Source organism: Physella acuta, unplaced genomic scaffold, assembly GCF_028476545.2.
Source record: "Physella acuta isolate Inbredline_101_S28 unplaced genomic scaffold, ASM2847654v3 ptg000397l, whole genome shotgun sequence".
NCBI classification, from domain to species: domain Eukaryota; kingdom Metazoa; phylum Mollusca; class Gastropoda; family Physidae; genus Physella; species Physella acuta.
In genome coordinates, this window is record NW_026731916.1 from 17,566 (window position 1) to 40,458 (window position 22,893).

Here is a 22,893-nt window from a genome sequence, read left to right on the forward strand (position 1 = left end):
GGGATTATAATTATAATACAAAAGACAACACCCGTTACATATTAACCGTCGTACATCCGATGAACGCAATAAATATAAATATATGACTTTTTTACCATACATAACATTACGCATATTAAAAATCTTGATTAAAAATTTAGATCGTAATTTATTGCTCGTCTGAGTGGACTATTTTTAGCCCAGGTGGGCTACTGGACTACTGATGGACCACTGGACATATAATTTTTTAATTCACATCCGAATTGGATTGGAGCCCCATAAGGACAGATGCACTTGTTTTAAAATTACTATTTATTAAAAAGATGTTTTTTTTTAGTAATACGACGTGTAGGCCGTATTTATCAGCCAACATTTGACAATCGTCGGTTCCCTCCATACCTGTAGGCAACATTTGATAAACCGTTGACTCCGTGCTAACTAACACTTCTCCCTATACGCCCCATGACAAACTCTAACACCATCTACATTTTAACTCTCTACATCTTTCCTCTAGCGCTAGCTATCTCTAAATGCTGACCCACGCTTAAGTGGTCATCTGACCGTCTCACGTGACCGGTCATCTCCTGCAAATCTACCTAAGCTATGATCTGTTTTTGCTTTCTTCTGTTTGACCTCTGTGACGTATAACTTTCGTCATTACACTAGCTTACATTGTTTTAGTGGTAAGATCTGTAACAAAGTGCAGATAACCATGTGTTTCGTGTGCGCTGACTGGGCTTTGCATATTGAACACATGCAGCTCGATGAACACTGTCTCATCTTCATTACAACAAACTAAAAACCGGCTGAACATCATATACTGCTTCTGGCATTTTCCAAGTTCAAACAAAATTTCTTTGTTTTGTTTTGTAATTCTGGGATTTGCTATGAACTTCATTATACAATTAACAAGACAAAAAAATACAAGCGTATGTTGTAGAAATAAAACAATTTATAAAACATGACTTTAAACACATGTGTATATTAAATAAACTTTATTGTTCAACCATATACATATAATGCTCATAATTACATTATTTATACAACAGGGATGAGTTTTTATTGTTTCGTTTCAAAATCTTTAGAACACTTTTTAATGAAATAAAATAACTAGCAGTTGAAAGTGCCTTCAAAATTTTAGAGGCCAAATTAAAAAACATAATCCAAACTGGCATGAAAATTAAAACCATTTACCTACATCTTAAGCCTATGTACACTGTAAAGTGGACCTTTATTTACAACCTTTTCCATACCTCAAATTCCCTTGTCATTACCACAAATTTGATTGTAAAATAATTTAAAACTAACAAATCTAAAAATTTCTCTATTAAAAATAAACTTCTATTTAAAATGCCCCTATAATTATATTGTATCATCAACAAAGCCATGTATTGATCAGGCATTTTTACATTAATAAAAAACAAATAATTAGAAATACTCATAAGACTGACAATAATAGGCACGTACATAGCTCTATGAATGTTCAACTCTTTTACTTCAGTTATTCAAACCTATACAATTTTTTCATTCTCCAATCACCTGACTTTCAAATGTCTATGTGGTGAGTTTCTGAGGTAAACTAGACAGGTTTTTAAAATACTTAAAATGAGTTTTAAATCAAAATGCTTGAAAGCATAAGACTGAAAAGATAAAGGTTTAGGTGGGGAAAATAATTTCATGTAGATCTCTAACTCTAATAGATAAACTTAAAACAAAAATTGTACATATTCAAAGCAAACATTTATGTGTACTTGTTTAAAATGAAGTTCATTTAAAAGATTATAATTTTACTTTCTTTTTTCCTTCATAAATTAAATAAGCTGGGCCTACATAAAGTTAACTTACACAGGAATGTAACGTAGACCTTTACTAAGAGAAACACAAAGATGAAAATTAATAAACAAACAGACTTGACCACAAGATATGATTCTCGTTAGCCTAGTCAAATCTGTTTTGACACTTCTAGACATGTTTATTGACATTCTGTAAGGGTACCTTCTCTTATAGGAGCTTATCCATATTAGGACTATTGGGGGCCTGCTAGGGGCATGTTTAGGCTCTTTTTACAATCTGTGGGGCTCAACTATAGCAGCACTTCAATGAGTTTTACTGGGGGTACTATAGCCTTATTATGAGTACTTTATGGTGCCATGTTAGATTCACACTTTGAGGAGCCCTGCTGTAGGTGTAGCAGGTGGAGCTTGCTATGGGTACTTTTGGGCTCTATTGGAATATCTGTTAAATGTGTACCTGGTGGAGCCTACTAGAGGAGCACTTTGTGGAGCCCTACTAGAGGAGCACTTTGTGGAGCCCTGCTAGAGGAGCACTTTATGGAGCCCTGCTAGAGAAGCACTTTGTGGAGCCCTGCTAGAGGAGCACTTTGTGGAGTCCTTTAAGAGCGCTTTATGGAGCATTGCTAGGTGTGCATTTTATGGAGCTGAGCTAGAGGGACAGAATCCCAAAAAAGATTTTATCATTCTTTGATATTATGGGTGCTGGTTCATATCCCACTTGCAAGATAAAATATATGACTAGTGTGAGTGTGTGATTGTCACATAGGGAGAAGCTAATACAAAGAACACAACAGCCTCCAAATGCTCTTGGGAAAATTCTGTGTTAAAGGGTGGGGGGGGGGAGGAGCGTCTAAAAAAGCATCTGAAAGAAACATTGAATTTTTTTTTGCTGATCATAAAACAATGTCCTGAAGTTTTAAGAATAGTTTGAAGTTAGATATCAAGGAATATTAAAACTACAGTAAAAGTCTCTTTTTCAGATTAGTTTAGTACACATTTATAGAAACACTTTTGTGTTCAAGTGTTCCTTATAATGAAAATTATATGTTTAACAGAGCCAGCTTTCAGGAAACAATTTAACATGTAAACAATAATTTAAAAATGAAGTGTGTGTGTGTGTATGTGTGGGGGGTGGGGGTACAGACCCTGATGATGTATGGGCAGTTGTAAACATTTTAAATTCTTTTCAATACAAGCATGATGGTTTCTTATGTAGAACTTATAACATTTTGTTTCAGCAATAGTTTCAGTTTGTTTTTTATTTGATTTTATAGGGTAACAACGAGTTCACTAAATTTAATGCAGGAATGATACTTGTCTGCAATAAATATGAATGTTGATATTCAATAGCTTTATATAAACTTTTTAAAGACTTCAATGGTGTGGAAGGGAATGATTAAAAAGGTTTTCATTTCATGCATGAACAATCCTGACAAACGTCATTTTATTTGTGAAGTCAAAACTATGGGCAGTGAAGAAAAAAAACTCATTTTTTAAATCATATAGGGTATAATATTAAAAAACCTGAATGTCTTTCTTTGAAGCTAAATGTTGATAGAATTCAATGAGTTCGTTGTTCTCATGTGGATAAGCAAAAACGTAAATGAGAAGCAGTTTCAAAATACGACTTAAAAGATTCCATCTAGTTAAATAATGATTTTCCATAGGCTTTAATGAGTTCATATATGGTGAAATTTTTTTTTAAATTATTCAATTATAAGAATTTAAAAAAAAAAAATGCTTTAAAAAAGTTTAAATGGAGTGTTCTGATTTTGAACTAAAATAACTATTTTCAACTACATTTAAGATCTATAAAATCAAAATCTGTTTAAATATTCTCAAGCTGATATGTACAAAATTGTACACTAAGAAAATTGACTAAACACATTCAAGGAAGACCGGAGTAACTCCCTCAAACATCATTGCTCTCAATACAGCACGTCATTATCATACTGAAAATGTTTTTCTAATACAAAAACTATATAATCCATTTAATATTCTAGACTATATACTGGAAAATTATTCTGATTTTGCTAGGTAAGACCCAAAGAATGTACACAAGCATTATACAATATCAGCATTTACATTTAAATAAAAAAAAAATTTATTTACATCACTGAGCTAAGTTTCCTGGTTAAATTATTATCTTACAAGAAAACATATTTACAGGACACAGTTGTTTCCCTTTGATTTTAAAAGGAACCAATCAGCAGCTGGGTAATGTAAGTATCAAGGGCCAGTACTTTTGTAAACTGGGGGCACCACCTTACTGCAGCTTAGATTGACACTACATGGCTATAAATAGACAAGTAACAAATTAACACCTCATTATTTCCATTTAAAACAACAGAAGAGTTTTTAAAATGATAGAAAATGTGTTCTAAAATACAAAGTTACTATGATAATTATTTCACAGACGATGTTATGACAAACAAAAGTAAAAAAACATAAAGTAGAAAATAAAATAATTCTGTTTATAAAATTTAGCCTGAAATTCAGATATAGGATGGCAGTATTTGTCTGCCACTGACATTCACTGATGTGAGTGTCAGTGACTCACATTAATTTATGGTTTGTCAATGACATTCATTCTTGTCTTTAACTGACACTGACAACCAACAAAGCACTTGCTATGAGAAAAAAAACCTGTCTTTTACATTAAAAAAATTCTAGGTTATGATGTTTTATTACATACACAGTGGGCTCAAAGGGGCTCTGGCCTCGCTTAAATGCAAAAGTATCAAACATTTTGTTAAGGCACTCAAAGATAAACATCCAGTCCAAGTTTTAATTACAGATTTTACAAGTTGTGTTTTATCTATAGATTCATGAAAATGTTTTTTTTTTACTAGCTCTAAAATGACAAAATTTAGGATCTGACTCAAACTATTATTAATTGCATGTGATTTATATTTTTAAAATGTCTGTATGAAAATGTATTGTTTTCTAGAAAGTGAATTATGTTACAAATTATGGAGTAGAAATACACCATGATTATGTATACGTAAAATTAAATATAAAAAAATAATTTGATCACATTTACAACCTTAATTCAACTATTTTTAAAAATCTCCAAAATCTTATAAAATGAGATTCCTAACTTGCTGATATATATTTATAACCACTAACAAAATAGCCATTTATCAAAATTATATAATAGTTTTTAATACAACAAAATCATCCTCTTCTAGGTATATCTAAATTAGAAATACAATATTCTTGTATGCAATAGTTAAAATCATAAAAATGTCTGAAATAATATTTACACCAATTAGATGTAGCTTAAATATAAACCAAAGCAAATGATATAATAACATACACTTTTACCATAAAATATCCTCTAATATGTATTTTTAAATAGGAATTAAAATCTAACTAATTAAATGTATGTAATCAACATTGATTTTAAATAATGTAAATAAACTGAAGTGACTCTTTTTTTAAAAATATCAAAATTGGTCCCTTGGTAAATAAATGCATTCAATTTTTTTCATTGAACAGCTTTCAATAATAATTTTTATTTAAACAACACCTATTGTTTGTTCATAAAATTACAATCGAACATTTCCGACTTGTGAATTAGGTAGCTCCTGACTGAAGGTTTTTTGACTAGTTACCTACTTAAGGCCAACTGGCGCAACAGATCTAGTAGTTGCTTGTTGTCTTCCTTACAAAGGGCAGATAATTTTAATAGGAGCTGCGAAAAAAAATATAACCCAACGGTTATACAGTTTGAATAAGCTGATAGATTTAACTGGAATCTCCTAACTCTGGTGCTAGACTTTGTGATCTTCTTCTTCTTCTCCCATGTAAAAAGTTGGTGGCGCCCCACCGTTTCTGTTTGTAGGTGGGCTGTCATTCTTCTCATCATGGAGGGGTGTGGTCTCTTCGCTCTCTTTATCTTTGTTGGAGGATTTGTAGTCTCTGCCGTTAGATTTTTCATGGCGCTTCTTCTTGTGACGACTGGATAAACAAGAATTTAAACAATCATTAAATTTTTAAAACCTAGTAAATAGGCATTTCCTTCTTAAAGAAAGTAGATTTATTTTTAAAAATAGCTAAATTTATAACAACAAGATGGTAAATATCAGAAAATCTACTGCATGCCTAGAAAAGTAATGTTATCTGTGGATGGTAATATTGTCTTTTATTCACAGTAATTTCTATGCAATTAATTAGAATAGTATAACAAATATTTGAACCTTTTTTCAGAAAAAAATGTCAACATTATGACATTGAATTTTTGAATAATATTATTTTGGAGAAAAACAAAAAAAGGATTTAAATTAGCAAAAATTCTATGCAAGTTTGTTCAACTAACACAACTGTTGTGTAAATAGCATGTTTATTGTGTGTCTAAGCATGCAATAGCTGTGCACATAGTGTCAAATGTAAGAATCTAAACAAACCAAGCATGCCCGTAATTCTAGCTAGCCATTCACAAACAGATGAGACACTAATTGTCAATTTTCTATTCAGTTTATTTGAACCTTAGACAAACTTAATTAATTATTATTAATAAATCTGTTTTTTATTGTAGATTATTTCTTATTTTTATTTTTTCTTTAAATCTGCATAGTAGCACTAAAAATTCTTAGAGTAAGTTAAAATATTATGTTAAAATGCATTAATTTAGCAGCTGTTAATAATTTGCTTTTTTCAAAATGCTGTAAAAACAACACAAGTAAGTTTGTGAAGAAAAAATGCAAAATTTGTCAAATTGGAGAGAATGCAAAAATAAAATAAAAATTACAAGCAAAAAGGGTGTTGGTTAGGGCTAGGTCAACTAAGGGATCTAATTAGAATTAAAAAATGATAAATGATTTCCAAAGATTGAAATCAAATCGACAGCACACACACACACAACGTAAAAAAAATATTTCTTTCCAAAAATCAGTTATGATTTTTTTTGTGTTCTTTGTAAACTAGACTCACCTATTGGGACTAAACCCACCTATCGTTAACTAGACCCACCTATTCTGGAAGTCCTCAACATCAGCCAAAGCACTCTTGGAGTCTCTCCTAATCTGCATCCAAATCCCAGTGCGGGCCACTTCCTCACTAATGTTGACTCTATCGGTATCAAGGGATCCACGTCTGTTTTAATTACATAAACAGTTAGGTCACTAATACCTTAGCCAGCCTGTCCTGATGAGCTGGCACCAGTGTGGTTCTGTTATGGGTAGTAGAACCAGGAATTCAGCAGAGAAAGGGGAAGCAACTTTTTTAACTACGACGTTTACACCAGCGGCTAGTGTATAACATCAGCCTGGTTCCACCATAAATAAGGCTCAGAGTGTCTGAATATACTGACTATAAATATGGACTAGGGTTAAGATTTGGCTGCATCCCACCAAATGAAAATATTGACTTGGATTAAAGAATTAAACTTTACAGTGACCCATTAATTGAAAATATGGACTCGTCCAGTAAATGAAAATATTGACTTGAATTAAAGTATTAAACCCTACAGCAGTCCACCAAATGAACATGTTGACTTGGATTAAAGAATTAGAGTAGTCCATTAAAAAAATATTGACTAGTCCAGCAAATGAATATATTGACTAGGGATAAAAAAAAATGGATAACATTGGAACATATTCACCTAAAGTAGAGAGATCAGAACTTGAAAGTGCAAGGGACAAACAAATAAACCTTGCTATTGAAGATGTTTAAAATACATATTTTTTTCTAAAACTTTAGTATAAATTGGCACAAATCATTATTTATAAAGAAATAATCCATGTACATTAACATTTCCATTTCATGAAATGGTAGATAAATAATACCAAATGAAATAATTAGGTGTTCAAGTGATCAGATGAATGATATCCAACAGGCAAAGTTCAGTATGTCAGAAACTGTAAGCTAATTCAATGATATAAAATCATGAACAAGAAAAGAAAAACCAAAGTGGCAACCTCCAACAATTCCATAGTTTCTTATGCTACTCTGGCAAGTCACATAATGAGATGGTAATCAATAGATGAAACCTCAAAAACTAAGTAAACTAATGTACTTTTATTCACGTTTAAATACCACACACTATTTTATCTGATGTAAGATTCAACTTCAATCATCGTAGTTTTATATAGTAGAAGCAGCAATAAAATGTATTGGCATATCTTAAAAGTCTTGAAATGCAGAGGAGAGCTTGAAGTTGATTTTTTTGAGTAGAGTGGAAATTAAGCTCAGAAACAAGATAGTGACAGAATGCAGTAACACCATTATAGAAATGGAGATTGGCATCCAATAAACTTAGGTCAATAAACACCATAAATATTTCAAATACTCAGCACAGTTGATACTCTACACCCATAGCCATTGTTTAATGTCTCTATGAAGGGAATTTTGTTTTGTTAGTATCTCAACCTAGGAATATACATATCTTATTAGTAGCCTAACCCAACCACAATATTAATATTATGCTACGGGTTTACTTAGTATTATAATCATTGCAAACTCTTACTTCATGAGCATTGATTTCAATGTGGGACTAAATAAAGAGATGGTAGTTTAATATACTGTGCTAACCAAATAAGTGCCATACTTAATGGGACATGTGCCAGAAGTGATACATCTATCACTGTGATACAAGCAATATAAATGTGTAACATGGAATAAGTGCCATAATGTTTTAAATACATGGAACAAGTGCCAGAAATGCTACAAATGAGTGATAAATTTATGTGTATAGAACACATGTCACTGTATTGATCTAGACTATGACAAATGTGACTAAATCACAGTTCAACCCTGATGCTCTTAAGCAGATTATTTTCAAAATTTATGGTAGAAAAATGTGTATGCAAATATATTTTCAAGAAAAAAAAAAGAATTTGAAAGAGAAACAGATAAAGTATAAGCTCTTAAAATAATTAAAATTTTTTTGAACCTTTGCATTTAAAATTGGAAAATATTGAAGTAAAAGTAAAAGTTTTGAAAAGAAATGGACACTGATGTAAAATTGACAGTGGATGTTTTATTCTCTACTCCAGATGACTCTGAATGGATTCACCCTCTTCCCTTTCCACCCCTCCTCCACCTTTTTTATATGAAAAAGCACCAAACATGTTAATGTTGGAGGTTAATTTAACTTATCGAGACATGTCCAGTAACAACACCCAACATGCAATCTCCCCCACCCCCCAAGCCTTTAGTCTAGTACAAAATTTCTTTCATTCCAAGACCAGACGTTACTATTGTTAAACAAAGTTAAAAAGTTTAGTAAAGGATATGGATATTCTTATTAAAGGTTTAGTATAAATAAAATACATTGTCGTAGGAGATATAATCTTATATAAAATGTCTATATAACTTAGAAACTGTATAAAATGATATAGTGCTTGTATTTTATAATGTTATAAATATTAAAAACTGATGTAATTAATACAATTATTATTTTAAAAAGCTTAGTAAATTTAAAAAAAACTAGGAGATAAAAAGACGTTTTAAAAAGGATGTAAGATAGAATTTGTGGCAAAAAATTATGTCATCAAGGTTTGATAAATAAAAGTATAATTAAGCCATGTATTATGTAAGCCAGGTAACTATTTAACAGCTGTAGGGTAAGCAGGTAATGTAAGCCCAGACCAGCGTAAGGTAAAAAGCAATTTAGCAGTTATTAGTAAGCTAGAGTAGTAATTTTCTATAATTAATGTAAGTGTGGTATACTATGCACTAAAATGTAATAACTGACTGATACATAGATCTATTTTTTTTTAATTTGAGAGATTTTAAAATAGACATAAATGTTTCAGTAAAATATACTTATTTTTATTTTTGATTTATTTAATCTACATGTGCTTTCTAAAATGGCATAAGGTTATTTTTTATGTTCAGCTACCATGTAATAAGTTTAGTGTGTGTAGAGACTTGGTACATACCTAACACCAGAATGTCTGTTTGTAAGTCTGTTATCTCCAAGTCTGTCTATCCTGATCTCCATGAGCTTGTCATAGTTTTCTTCATGAATCAGAGCATCATCCTAAACATTTGAAAAAAAATATCAAAGTAAAATAATTGCTCAGCAGGATAGATAAGTAGAAATTAAACATGGGAAATAACATGATTTTGTGTATGTTATTATAATAGTATGGTTTGGACTTGTGGTAGAACACTAGTCAGTAGAACATCCCTGAGCCCACCCAGCTCTAATGGGTACCTAACATTATAAACGTTGCAAGTAGATACTTTTAGCAGTTTGTACATAAGGCTTTAAACCTATTCCATCTTTATTTAGATAACTCAGCACCAATGCTCCCTCTAAGCTGCGCTGTTGCGCAGCAGTTTCGAGCTGCAGTGCATTGATTTTGTAAAATAAATAAATCATTGAATAAGACTTAGAAGAGCACACACAGAAAATACATTTTGCTCAGTAGCTTTTCCCCCTTAGAGGGGAAATTGCTCAGCGCCACACACACTGACATACACATGTACCTCATCATCAGGGACAGTCTGCAGCTCCTGAAGCTTCTTCTTCCTCTCATCTTCCTTCTCCTTCCTCGTGGCTTCAGGCATCAGGTCATCCAGCCACTTCAGCTCCCTCTGGGTGAAGATGTAGTCCATGGCCTTACGTACAAAGCAGGTTCCCAGCACCTGGATGTCAGATAAACAGCCAAAATAGATTGGTGTTCCATGAAATACTAACTGGAACAGATGTAGCCTACTTAAGGATTCATTGAAATCATATATACAGTACAGTACAAGTGGTAGATTCAAAATAAACCATTGTTAAGCTTGTTACTTTGTTTTTAAAATGAGTTTAGCTGGTTGTCATATTTTTTTAGTGAAGTGATAAGATTTGTAAAGAAAATTGGAATCATGCATCATTTCCAGCATTATTGTACTTCCTGGTTTGTAAGTTACTGCACAAAACAAAAAAATAGGTGTTGAGGTTGGAGTGAAGTAGGAAAGATAAATTAGCATAGCCCAACTATTTAAAAATATTTTTTAATATACTTTATATTTTTACTTTACATACATTAATATATTATGTCTATATTATTTTACAGTGATTTAGAGTAGAATATTTCTATACAGCAAGACACTGATGATAGGACACAGTAGGTGAGCAGTTGAGCTGACAACTGTTGAATCAAACAAAAAAATATCTCTCTAAAGTGGGGCAAGTAAAGACAGCTGAACATAGTGTTCAGCACATTTTTCCTTCATCTATCAAAGCAGAGAAATAGATGAATTTTACTTCACTTGCCACATAAACCATCTGGTAGAGTGTGTACTTTTTTAAGAATCAGATAATTAAATTAATTTTGAGTGTAGTTCTCTAAGAATCAACTCATTTTTGAGTAATTTTTTAAAGAATAAGATAGTTAAGCTAATTTTGAGAGCACTTTGTTTTAAGAATCAAATTATTTAGCTAAAAACATGCATAGGGTTTTCAACTCACCATGATGGGGAAGATGATTGAGACTGACTTGACGGACTTGATGACCCACAGGACGGCCAGACAGATGATCTGGATGACGGTGAAGATGTGGACACGCTTGATGGGGACGTGGCGCAGGTAGATGTAGTCTGGTTGGTACTTAGCTGGCTTAAAGAACAGCAGCAGTCTGTCAATGAACTGTAGAGGAAAACATTGGGTTAGATGTTAGGACATCGACAGGTTAAACATTTAAATTATAGAACAGCAGCAGTCTGTCAATGAACTGTAGAGAAAAACATTGGGTTAGATGTTAGGACATCCACAGGTTAAACATTTAAAACATATGAAACTCAATTGAATTGAATAGGAAAACATTTGGTAATTGTAATAAGAGTGATAAATGTAAAACATGGTTTGGATATGAAATTAATTCCAACCCTATAATTTTGTTCTAATAAAAATTCTTGGAGGCCAAAAAATAGTCCATCCAGTATTTTTCCACTAGATTTTGCTGTAAGTTGCAAGGCTAGGTTTAAATTTTTAGTGTTACAGTAAAAATTCTAGCAAAAACAGTTTTGTTATTTTCTTCTATTAACTGGAAAATTGTAATTAATTATTTTTTAAGTAATTAAATGTAACGTAATACAATCAATTAAAGCTTAAAAACTTAGTGTAATAATTTTAAAATGTCTACTGAAAATATAAAGAAATGAAATAATTAAAATAAATAATTAAAATGATTCCAGTTCATAGTGTTCCAGAGTTAAATTAAGCACAGACCTGCATGCCTTTGAGAGCAGCCACACCCATATAGAGGAAGACGCCATACAAGACAGCCATTGGAATGAACTGAAGCACATGTGTAAACAACACAGAGGTTCCACTGAGTAGACCAACCAACAGAGCTGTAACTCTTTGTTCTCTGGAGGTGAAAATTGTATGAGATTATAATAAGGATCCTTGTTAATTTATCAGGTAAAGATGAATACTCTAAAAAAATAAAAATATATATATTATTCATTTTAATGAAAGACTACTCTAGTTGAATTGACTTTAATGTAAGTATTTCGGTTTACCTTATCTATTAAAGAGTAGTCATAAAAATTAAATAATAAAACATGTTTAATAGATTGCACTGTTTCTTGTTTCAGCCATTACTATTTCATTTTTAAATTTACATATAATTTAAAAGATGATTTGGTTTTGCATGAGAGAGCTTTGAATTAAATACTTCAGGAGTACATCTTTACATAAAAAAACTGCAATAAAATGTAGTTTATGCTGCAATTCACTTTTTGACTTGGAGTGCATGAAGATCTTGCAACAACAGTTACCTCCCTTGTTTCTATATAAAGACTCAAAGACTCACCTGACACCTAGGAAGGTGGGTCTCTCCCCTGGTGCTGTACACTCAGATTCCTTCTTCAAGCTCATGACATGGGCCAGAGCAGACACAGTAGCAGCCACATACCAGGGTAGCCCCAGCAGGGAGCAGATGGCGATACAGATAGCCACAACAAACATGTCCAGGTGGTAGCCAGATCCTTTCTGTAGACCAGAGACAACACAATCAGGTATTGATAGTTTACAATCAGGTTTTGATATTTTACTATCAGGTTGAGATGACACAATCAGCTTTTGATATTTTACAATCTGCTTTTGATATTTTACAATCAGGTTCAGACAACACAATCAGCTTTGGACAATTTACCATCAGGTTTTGTCAGTTTACAATCAGGTTTTGATAACAATCAGCTTTTGATAGTTTACAATCCACTTTTGATAATTTACAATCTGGTTTTGATAATTTACAATCAGCTTTTGATAGTTTACAACCAGCTTTTGATAGTTTATAATCAGCTTTTGATAATTTACAATCAGGTTTTGATAGTTTACAATCAGCTTTGGACAGTTTACTAGCAGGTTTTGATATTTACAATCAGCTTTTGATATTTTACATTCAGCTTTTGATAGTTTTCAGATTTTGATAGTTTATAATCAGCTTTTGATAAGTTTACAATAAGCTTTTGATAGTTTACAATCAGCTTTGGGTAGTTTACAATCAGGTTTTGATATTTTACAATCCACTTTTGATAATTTACAATCAGCTTTTGATAATTTACAATCAGGTTTTGATAATTTACAATCAGGTTTTGATAGTTTACAATTAAGTTTTGATAGTTTACAATTAAGTTTTGATAGTTTACAATCAGCATATTGTGTAAGCACTTTGTCTCAGCAAATAGTAAAAAAACATATAGGGGAAACAGAAAATAGAAACACAAATGGCTATGTAAAAATTGTATTTTTTCATGTAAGATGTAATGTTTTGCTATGTTTCCAGTGTTTTTTTTTAAAGACATTTGCATAGTGCTCTTATGGAAAACCTCCCACCCCCCCCCCCACCATGATTTTTTTTTTTTTACATTTCTCCTCAATTAAAATATTTTGCATTGTACTCTTATGGAATACCTCCTTTATGCTTGGTTTTTTTTTTATATTTCTCCCCATGTTTTGTTCTTTCTTGACATTTCTCTTCTATTTAACATTTTGCATTATGCTCTTGTGGAATCCCCCACTCCCCCATTGCTTAGTTTTCAAATCTTTACTGTAGTAAACTATTCAGGAAATTACACTTGTATAGAGTTTTGTTTTCTAGTGGCAGTTTTAACTTCTAGTTTTAACTTAATGTCCTCACCTTCAGCTTATTCTCCTTCCTGTTGACAATGACGGCTGTGATCTGTTGGTCCATGAAGATGAGGATGACAGCCAGCAGGGCAGGCAAGATGGCAGCAAAGATCAGCCAGAATGGGTTCTTGTCACTGATTGGATTGATGAACCAGCCACGGTCATCTCTGGTTGGCTGAAAAAGAAAATGTTTTGATTCGAGAATTCATGAATTGGCTTGTTAAATAGCTCAGATGTATATCATAGGATATGTATTACATAATGTCACAGTCATAACACAATCGCCTAAGTCATTTTTTTGGGGTTTTAAGTTAATAGTTGAAATACAATGTTTACACATTATTCTATTATATGGCAAATCGCTTAAGTCATGACCCAATCAGAAAACTTGTTTTTTTTTAAAATTGTACCATTGTGACATAGCAGAAGTAATACTTAAAGTGATTCTGTTTTTTCCAGTTTTCTCAAAACAAGAAAACATGACTTAGGCGATTGTGTTATGAACATGACAAGAGGTTGTTTAATCAGGCATCGTGGTACAAAAAACAATATTAAACATTCCAATGCCCTCAGGTCACAACGCTACAGACAAACAGCAACTGTAAAGGCAGGAAGTTTAATTTTTGTAAAGCTAGCTGGTCAGATAATTTACATGTCTATTATTGTTGCTTTATGGTGATGTAATTCACTGCCATTTAGAATGGGTGCTGACTCAAATAATGTAAACTATACCAGATAAATTTAAAACTTCATACCTGGAACTTTGTAGGCACCAACAGTTTGGGTGTGGGAATGCCAATGAGAATGTCTGTGGTTACCATAGCAATGATGGCGATGAGAACAGCAAAGTCACTCAAAGTTTGACGCACCTGTAGCCAGAAAATAAAATGTGTGAAAATTATTTTAAAATAACTTAATTATAAATGCAGCAATTACTTAAAATACATTGATACTTTGTTGTTGTTTTTCAGTTATAGTATAAATATTATTATTTTTATAATAATAGGGCTTAAGTTAATTATATCAAGCTGAATTGTGCATCAAAGTGAAAATCAAGTGTGTTGTAGATTTTATTGTTAAATGTGAGGCCTAAAATATGTGGCAGAATAGTAAACATATCTAGACAATAAATTGAACAACTAACTCACAAAGGTAGGGAAGAAGGCACTGGTCTTTGCATTGGTCAGCGAGGAGGCGATCATGAAAGTTCCCAGGAACAAGAGAACAGACAGGAAGAAGGCATCAGGGATGAAGTGGGGTGTCTTGCAGCCCACGGTGATTGGAACTCCCCCAAAGTGTGAGCAGTTGCTGACTGGGACGGCACTCCAGTTGATGTTAGCAATACTTAGGTTGGAGAAGTCAAATGTATCATTGCCCACTGTGGAAAAGTAGTGCTAGAATAAACATTTCAGTTAAATGTATCATTGCCCACTGTGGAAAAGTAGTGCTAGAATAAACATTTCAGTTAAATGTATCATTGCCCACTGTGGAAAAGTAGTGCTAAAATTAATATGTCAGAGAAATGTATCATTGCCCACTGTGGAAAAGTAGTGCTAAAATTAATATGTCAGTGAAATGTATCATTGCTCACTGGGGAAAAGTAGTGCTAGAGTTAACATTTCAGCTAGCAAGGGGGAAAAGTAGTATAACTGTTAAGTTTAATGTATCACTGTGAAAAGAATAGCTAGCAGTAATTTAGATATACAATCTTGTTACTCGGTGGGTTGACTATGCAGTTATTAGAAATAATATTTATGTACATTAATCCATATGGGTTAGTATAAGAATAACATTATAATTTGTTGTGGGTTTTCTTATGTGTTGTTTACAGATACATCACTGATACTTTTAAAATTCTCGACATAAGAGCTCTGCTTACATGTTATATTCTGAGTATCATCCAGAATGAGGTAGTGTAGGATGGTATCCTTGATGCTGGAAGAGTTGGTAAAGTCAATCATGCTGATGTTGACCTCAATCTCAGAGCTGTTGGGTGCTAGACAGGTGCAGGTGTAGTTCAAGATGGCGTCTGGGTCAAAGTTCACTGGGGCATCTTTGAGAACCTCTGTGATTAAAAAATAGAATATTTTAAAATAGACATTTTTTAAAGTATATTTTCTCTATATTTATTCATGTTGAAAATACTATATAACATATAGCACAAATAATATTGATTGGTGAAACATACATCTTCTTTACTTTTACATACATAACCAAAAATTTAATTCTGGGAGTGTGCAATAATAATACAATAATATTTTGCAAAGAATGCATCCCACTGTATGTACTATAATCACAGAGTTCATGTTTAAACTGAAATGATTTTGTTGTTGCCTTAAGCCCGGCATCTTAGCTAGAACATGAACAGAAGATCTGTGAAGACTTGGGAACACAAAGTTGAGCCCAGGAACTGAACTCAAACCTTTCAGATGAGTAACTGTCTGCTCTACCAATGTACAATGTTCTTCTTCTTCTTCTTCGTTCTTAATTATTAGTGTTGAAGGGGTTCGAGATTTATCTGCCAGTGGGTTTGAACTCGAGACTTTGTTCAAATTTATCAACCATGAGCTTTTTGCCGACTCGACCGCGCCTCCAACACAATTAAGCGGTACGTGTCAACTGGTTATGCGCCATTGAGGCCATTGACTCCGATTTCAGCCTGCTTTTCTTTTTGGATTTGCTTCCACAGCCTTTGTCCAACCAAGAACAAGCTACAAGGCAGCAGTTGTTTGATTTTGGAATTCTCTCTCCTAGAAGAGTAGCTGTCCCCAGCTAACAAGCCTCATCTGCCCGAGGGTTCGAACTCGAGACTTTTCGGTTTAGCAACCATGAGCTTTACCGACTCGACCACGCCAACCCCCTGTACAATGTTGACTCAGATAAACTTCCAAGAGAAAAGCACTACAGCCATGTCAGTTCAAATCTTATAGTTAAATACATTGTGTACCGTCCAACTTACACAACCAGCAACTCTTTGTCTTTACCATACAGCAATGTTATATAAAAGGTGCACCATACACATATTGAGGTAATGCATACTATACAGTAACATAAAGGAAGCACCATACAAAGACTGCAGTACATGCCAACACATACAGTAACATAAAGCAAACACCATACACAGACCTCAGGACTTACCAATGAGCTTAGTGAAAGCCTCCACAATGAAGATGACAGCGATGAGACTGGCAAAGCTTTCCTCTGTGAACCTGGTGATGTACCGCACCAAGGCTGAGAGGTCAAAGGCCACGATAAGCATGAGAAGGAAAGCTGTCCACAGACCTATCCAAGCTCTAAAGGGGAGGAAATCTAGCTCTTGTTCCCTGGAAATAAACAAAACAAGATTATGGTTCTTTGGAAGAAAAATTAAATATTTGTTCTACAATTAATATTTTAATTTTTGCAATAATTAGTTTTATTCTCTAAAATTAATGTAATAAATATTTAAAAAATGGCAGGTAATATTTAAGCAGGATTTTAAACAGGATCGTGGTTCTTCATTTAAAATTTGTTAGATAAATAGTGTTTTAATTAAATTATTGTTTATTTCTTTGCTTTTATCCTCTACGACTGATGTAATAAAAAATCTAAAACAAGGTAGCTAAAACTTGTGCAAGATTTTATACAGGATTTGGGCTCTTTGGAACAATTACGTTTCAAATTTGTTACACAATCAAAATTTATGTTTCATGCTTTAATTACACTTTGGATCCTCTACAACTGATGTAGCAAAGAAACATAAGATGTTAACTAATATTTAAGCTTGAGGGCTGCTGAAGGGCAGATAACCTACTTGCAGAAGTGGTAGAGGATCATCTCCAGCACCAACATGGGACCGGTGCTGCCCAGGATGTTCAGAGGTTGGCCAGAGAACAAGGCAAACAGGACGCCAACAATGGACGCTGTCAAGATACATTCCATGGTCCCCTGTAGAACAGTGGACAATTTTGTGTATTTGTGAATCTTCCTATTTTCATTCAATTATTTTGGTCAATGGAAATTATATTGTTGTATACATTTATTAGCTATGCCAATGGCAACATATTGTAGATCCAAATATGATTTTATAGCATTAAAGGAATTTTTCTAATAGATGGGGAATAATAGATAAAATAAGCATTACATATACATATATATATATATATATATATATATATATATATATATATATATATATATATATATATGTGTGTGTGTATACACACACAAATATTTTGTTTGATTTGTTTCAATAAAAATATACAATACCAAATTAAATATAAAGGTTAAGCTAAATTTATTCTAACTTTCCATTTTAAAATTATCAATTTTCATAAAGAGAATAAAATATTTTTTTAAGCATTATTATAATTCTAAAGCCCATAATTGTGAATCTAATAAAAGTTGAAGATTTACCATGTACTGGTCAGTGGCCTGACCCAGCAGTCCACCAAAGGTCACATTGGGTGTAAGGGTGGCCAGATAAAGAAAGATGACTGAGGCCACACATTGGATGTGAAGGGAATCCTTGAAGTCACTGGCATACCACGGCAGTTTTCTTTTGATGTCAGCAACTAGACCTCCAAACAATCTGTTTTATACAATACAAATTGATAAAACATTATTTAAGATAAATAAATAGTGGCGAAATTTGTTGATAATAGCATAATGAATTTTAATTTATAGAGGACATTTTCTTTCTATAATATTCTGCATATTTAAGGGTTTAATATAATTAAATTTTGAATGATTGATTGCAAAAGGGCATTTTTGCTTTTGTTTTCTTAAATAGGGCATTTATTTAGGTTGATAAAGAAGGACCACATGTACATTATAGCAGAATAAAACATACTTCCTTGAAATATGACAAAATTCAGGTGTATAAGTAAAATTAGTTTGTATTTGTGCATTTATCTGTTTGCACTTTTTATTGATTGCCCATTTTTTTAGGATCCTCATGAATTACAGTAGTATAATCAGTATGGATAGTATTTATGTCCTATGAATGATATGATGACAAAACATCATTAACATAAATGGTGATTATGGGCATTGCTACTGAATAGCATCACTGTTAATTGTTGTCATAGTTGCGGTTGCTAAGCAACATCACAGTAGTCATTATGGATATAGCTATGGTGAGGAGAATTGCAAAATTACACTGATCAAAATAAAATAAAAGTTATCTCCCCTACCTGCCAGAGCGCTGTAGAGTAGGGTCACAGTGTGACTCTTCTTCCTCCTCTTCCTCTTCTGCTATCTGACCCACAGGAGGCTTGGGTACTTTACGCTGAGCCTAGAGATTATGGGTTAGACAGAACGTAAGTTGTAAAGCTAATTTCAAATGTTAAGCATTCATTATAAGGTGTACAAAGAGAAGTTTAGTTTCAACTTTACTGGTTGTTGTACATTTATAATAAGCAACACCAGTCCATGACACGAAACATTTACTTTTTAAATTTATTAACATTTTTATTACACAGGTTTAGTTCATTAAAAAAAGAAATTCACATTTTATACTTCATCAAATTTACTTTAAAAAGAATTAAATATTTTTTTTTCTTTATAGATCAGGAAACAATTTTTTTTTCAAAACATGATATTTTGTTACACATATGATTGACTCACCTGTGAGGGTACACTCTGTGGGGGTTCTATCCGAATCTTGGGGTCCCACTCCCCAGGTGGCAGGGCAGTCACCTGGTCAAGGAACTCGTCCACCCCAGCCAAAATGTCCTGCCTGTTCCTGGCTTTATAGGCTACCTCCCGAAACACCTGCACAATTTTAATAACATTTTATAACATTTTAACTATCTCACTTTAAGGTATTGAGCTGCATCTAAATGAAATTATAAAGCTGATTTTTTAAAAGAAATAGCATGTGTTTAAAACTACCTTTTTATAAAAAAAAAAAAAAATTAGAATATAATAATAGGCTGCAATCTAGGTTTAAAAATTTATTGTCAAAGACATTTGCTTAATTAATTAAAACTTACTACAAAATTATTCTAATTTAACAGCAATAATGCTATTAAATTATTCTAATTAAACAGTAATAATGCTATCAAATTATCTTAATTTAACGGTAATAATGCCATTGAATTATCATAACTTTACATTAACAATGCTATAAAATTGTTTTAATTCAACAGTAATAATGCCCTTTAATGATCATAATTTAAAAGCAACAATGTTTTTGAAAAATCCTAACTTAACAGCAATAATGCAACTGAAACTAATTATTTATTGTTGTATTAAGGTACAGTATTAAAGTGCCATAACCCCTAAACCAACATTTTAGCTGATGTTTGAACAATTAAATCTATCTACATATTAGACATATCTATTGAATCCTACAACTTATTGGACAAGAACAGAATCATTCAGGTCTAACACTGAATGCCCCAGCTAGTTATTAAAACTAATGTAAAATAAATTAGCTCTAGTCTTAAGTCATGTAATTAGTTCCAGCCCTCACCTCATCCACCATGATTGTTGACATAGACCTGCCAATCTCCACATTCTTCTGCTGGCTGCCAGGTGGACCAAAGAGTATAAACATGAACCTGGTGGGGATGGGGACTTCTGTGATGTCACCAATGTTCCTCCCTTCACACAGGCGGATAAATGCAACCACCTGTTTAACAAACATATAATCATCAGCAACTTTATTGTTTTTTCATAGCAAAAAAAAAACATTTTTTAAAATTAGAAGTTAGAATTAGGTTCATAATGCAGTGATAATGACAATAAATGAAATGACAGAAAAAAAAAAACAAAAAAAAAAAAAAAACTTTATAATTGCTTGATATTAGAAACAATAAACAATATGACAAAAAATTGATGATATTTACTTGATAATTGAGACAAATTGTAAGACAAAAATTGATACTTACTTTATAGTTGAAACAATAAATGACATGACCAAAAAACTTGATATTTATTTGATAATTGAGATAAAAAACAATATGACAAAAAAAAACACGATATATTTACTTGAAATTTGAGACAACAAACAATATCATAAAAAAACTTGATATTTACTTGATAATTGAGACAATAAATGGCAGAACAAAAAAACTTGATATTTACTTTATAATTGTGACAATAAATGACATGACAAAAAACTTGATATTTACTTGATAATTGAGACACTCCAACTCCCCCACCAAAATGTTTGCTGCCTCTGCTCCTGCTGGAATTTTTCTCATGAAATGTTCATTCAACTGGAACAAAGTAAACATTCATTGTTCATTCAACTGGAACAAAGTAAACATTCAATGTTCATTCAACTGGAACAAAGTAAACATTCAATGTTCATTCAACTGGAACAAAGTAAACATTCAATGTTCATTCAACTGGAACAAAGTAAACATTCAGTGTTTATTCAACTGGAACAAAGTAAACATTCAGTGTTCATTCAACTGGAACAAAGTAAACATTCAGTGTTTATTCAACTGGAACAAAGTAAACATTCAATGTTCATTCAACTGGAACAAAGTAAACATTCAATGTTCATTCAACTGGAACAAAGTAAACATTCAATGTTCATTCAACTGGAACAAAGTAAACATTCAATGTTCATTCAACTGGAACAAAGTAAACATTCAATGTTCATTCAACTGGAACAAAGTAAACATTCGATGTTCATTCAACTGGAACAAAGTAAACATTCAATATTCATTCAACTGAAACAAAGTAACATTCAATATTCATTCAACTGTACCAAAGTAAACATTCAATATTCATTCATGCGGAACAATAAAACATTCAATTTTCACTCAATAAAAACTATCTGGTGGTTCAACTTGTAAAACAGTTACACACATTTTAAAACTATATTTGTTTGTAAAGGCCTATTATCGTGTGTAGTACTATATTGACTAATGACTATATTCAAAAGACAGCAGTACTTCATACATCACATAACAAATTACTACTAAAGCAAATATAAACAAAACATCATGCTGTGAATACAATATTTGGACAATAATAATTTGTCCAGTAAAATAAAAAGGTGTGACACAATGACAAAAAGTATGCAGTAAGATTCACATATTAAATCAAATATATTTACAAGATGATAATGAGGAAATTGTTAGTGGTATATGTTACAATTGAGTTTTTATATGGGTGTTTTCTTAGGCTTGTTAACACAACATATAATATAATTATACTCAAGAGTTACATTTTTTTCATTACACATTCAACTATTATGATTTTTAAACTTCAAGACTGGAGGGATGTCAGCAAAATTAAGAGGTGCTAAAGGGATTCAAATTCTACATAACTACCAGGTTGTAATTTTTGTTTATAATATAAGAAACTTTAATACACAATAAAATCTCCATCCCCCTCAAAATCATAAAACAATAATAACTGGCATGACAGATGCGGTGAAAAAACAAAAATTATGAAAACTCATTTGTGTACCAGGATGTTTTAATTTGGTAGAGTTGACTGGGAATAGATTGGTCTATGTGTAGTCTGCATTTTCATGAGCTACATGGGACTCTTTACAACACATTTATTATTGAGTAGGGAAATCATATATTTTAGCTAACTGTTGTTTTAATCTATTTTTTGTTGCTGTAAATTTAGGGTAACATAATGTAAATACAATATACATTTCAATATGCAATGTAATATTGTACAGGATATATGATTTTTTATTTGGATTTGATAAAAGTTGCCTGCCTTTGTTTTAAAACGTAAGATGTTTTAACATAATTAAAAGTAATTGTTGCTAATTAAGATTGTTTCAGATCTAAATAATATCATGTGATACTTAAGTAGAATTACATCACTGGTACAAAATAAGTTTCAGGTAAAAAAAAAATGAAACATAAAATCAATTCAGATGCACAGTAATTTGCCAACAAGATCACCTGGACAACAAAACCATGTGACAAACCTTGGATAAAAGACTGTTCTGGCGACTTATCTGGCTAATCTGTTGCAAATATAAATGTGATCTATGCTAATCAAAGCTGAATCTACAGTGGCTACCATACTGTGAGGACATACATATTACTCTTATACACATGTGGTTCTATATATTTGGAG

General features: G+C 32.2%; 1 protein-coding gene across 6 annotated transcripts in view; it reads right to left on the reverse strand.

The window, feature by feature from the left end:
* Nucleotides 1-4,841: 4,841 nt before the first annotated feature.
* The window catches only part of LOC131942253 (electroneutral sodium bicarbonate exchanger 1), a 110,907-nt gene continuing 92,855 nt past the window's right edge, over nt 4,842-22,893 (reverse strand). For 4 of the 6 annotated variants that reach the window (XM_059302009.1, XM_059302011.1, XM_059302010.1 and 1 more), the window contains 19 exons: nt 22,742-22,780; nt 20,967-21,053; nt 20,306-20,464; nt 19,456-19,602; nt 19,023-19,123; nt 18,244-18,418; nt 17,642-17,775; nt 16,987-17,171; nt 15,728-15,913; nt 14,997-15,226; nt 14,604-14,717; nt 13,859-14,023; nt 12,530-12,708; nt 11,941-12,082; nt 11,182-11,358; nt 10,212-10,370; nt 9,659-9,759; nt 6,747-6,869; nt 4,842-5,735 (listed from right to left, as the gene is read on the reverse strand). In XM_059302009.1, coding sequence (XP_059157992.1) covers nt 5,549-5,735; nt 6,747-6,869; nt 9,659-9,759; nt 10,212-10,370; nt 11,182-11,358; nt 11,941-12,082; nt 12,530-12,708; nt 13,859-14,023; nt 14,604-14,717; nt 14,997-15,226; nt 15,728-15,913; nt 16,987-17,171; nt 17,642-17,775; nt 18,244-18,418; nt 19,023-19,123; nt 19,456-19,602; nt 20,306-20,464; nt 20,967-21,053; nt 22,742-22,780 — 2,790 coding nt within the window. In that variant the 3' untranslated portion in view covers nt 4,842-5,548. The remainder of the gene's footprint in view (nt 5,736-6,746; nt 6,870-9,658; nt 9,760-10,211; nt 10,371-11,181; nt 11,359-11,940; nt 12,083-12,529; nt 12,709-13,858; nt 14,024-14,603; nt 14,718-14,996; nt 15,227-15,727; nt 15,914-16,986; nt 17,172-17,641; nt 17,776-18,243; nt 18,419-19,022; nt 19,124-19,455; nt 19,603-20,305; nt 20,465-20,966; nt 21,054-22,741; nt 22,781-22,893) is intronic. The other 2 variants (XM_059302012.1, XM_059302013.1) reach the window with 2 other exon arrangements.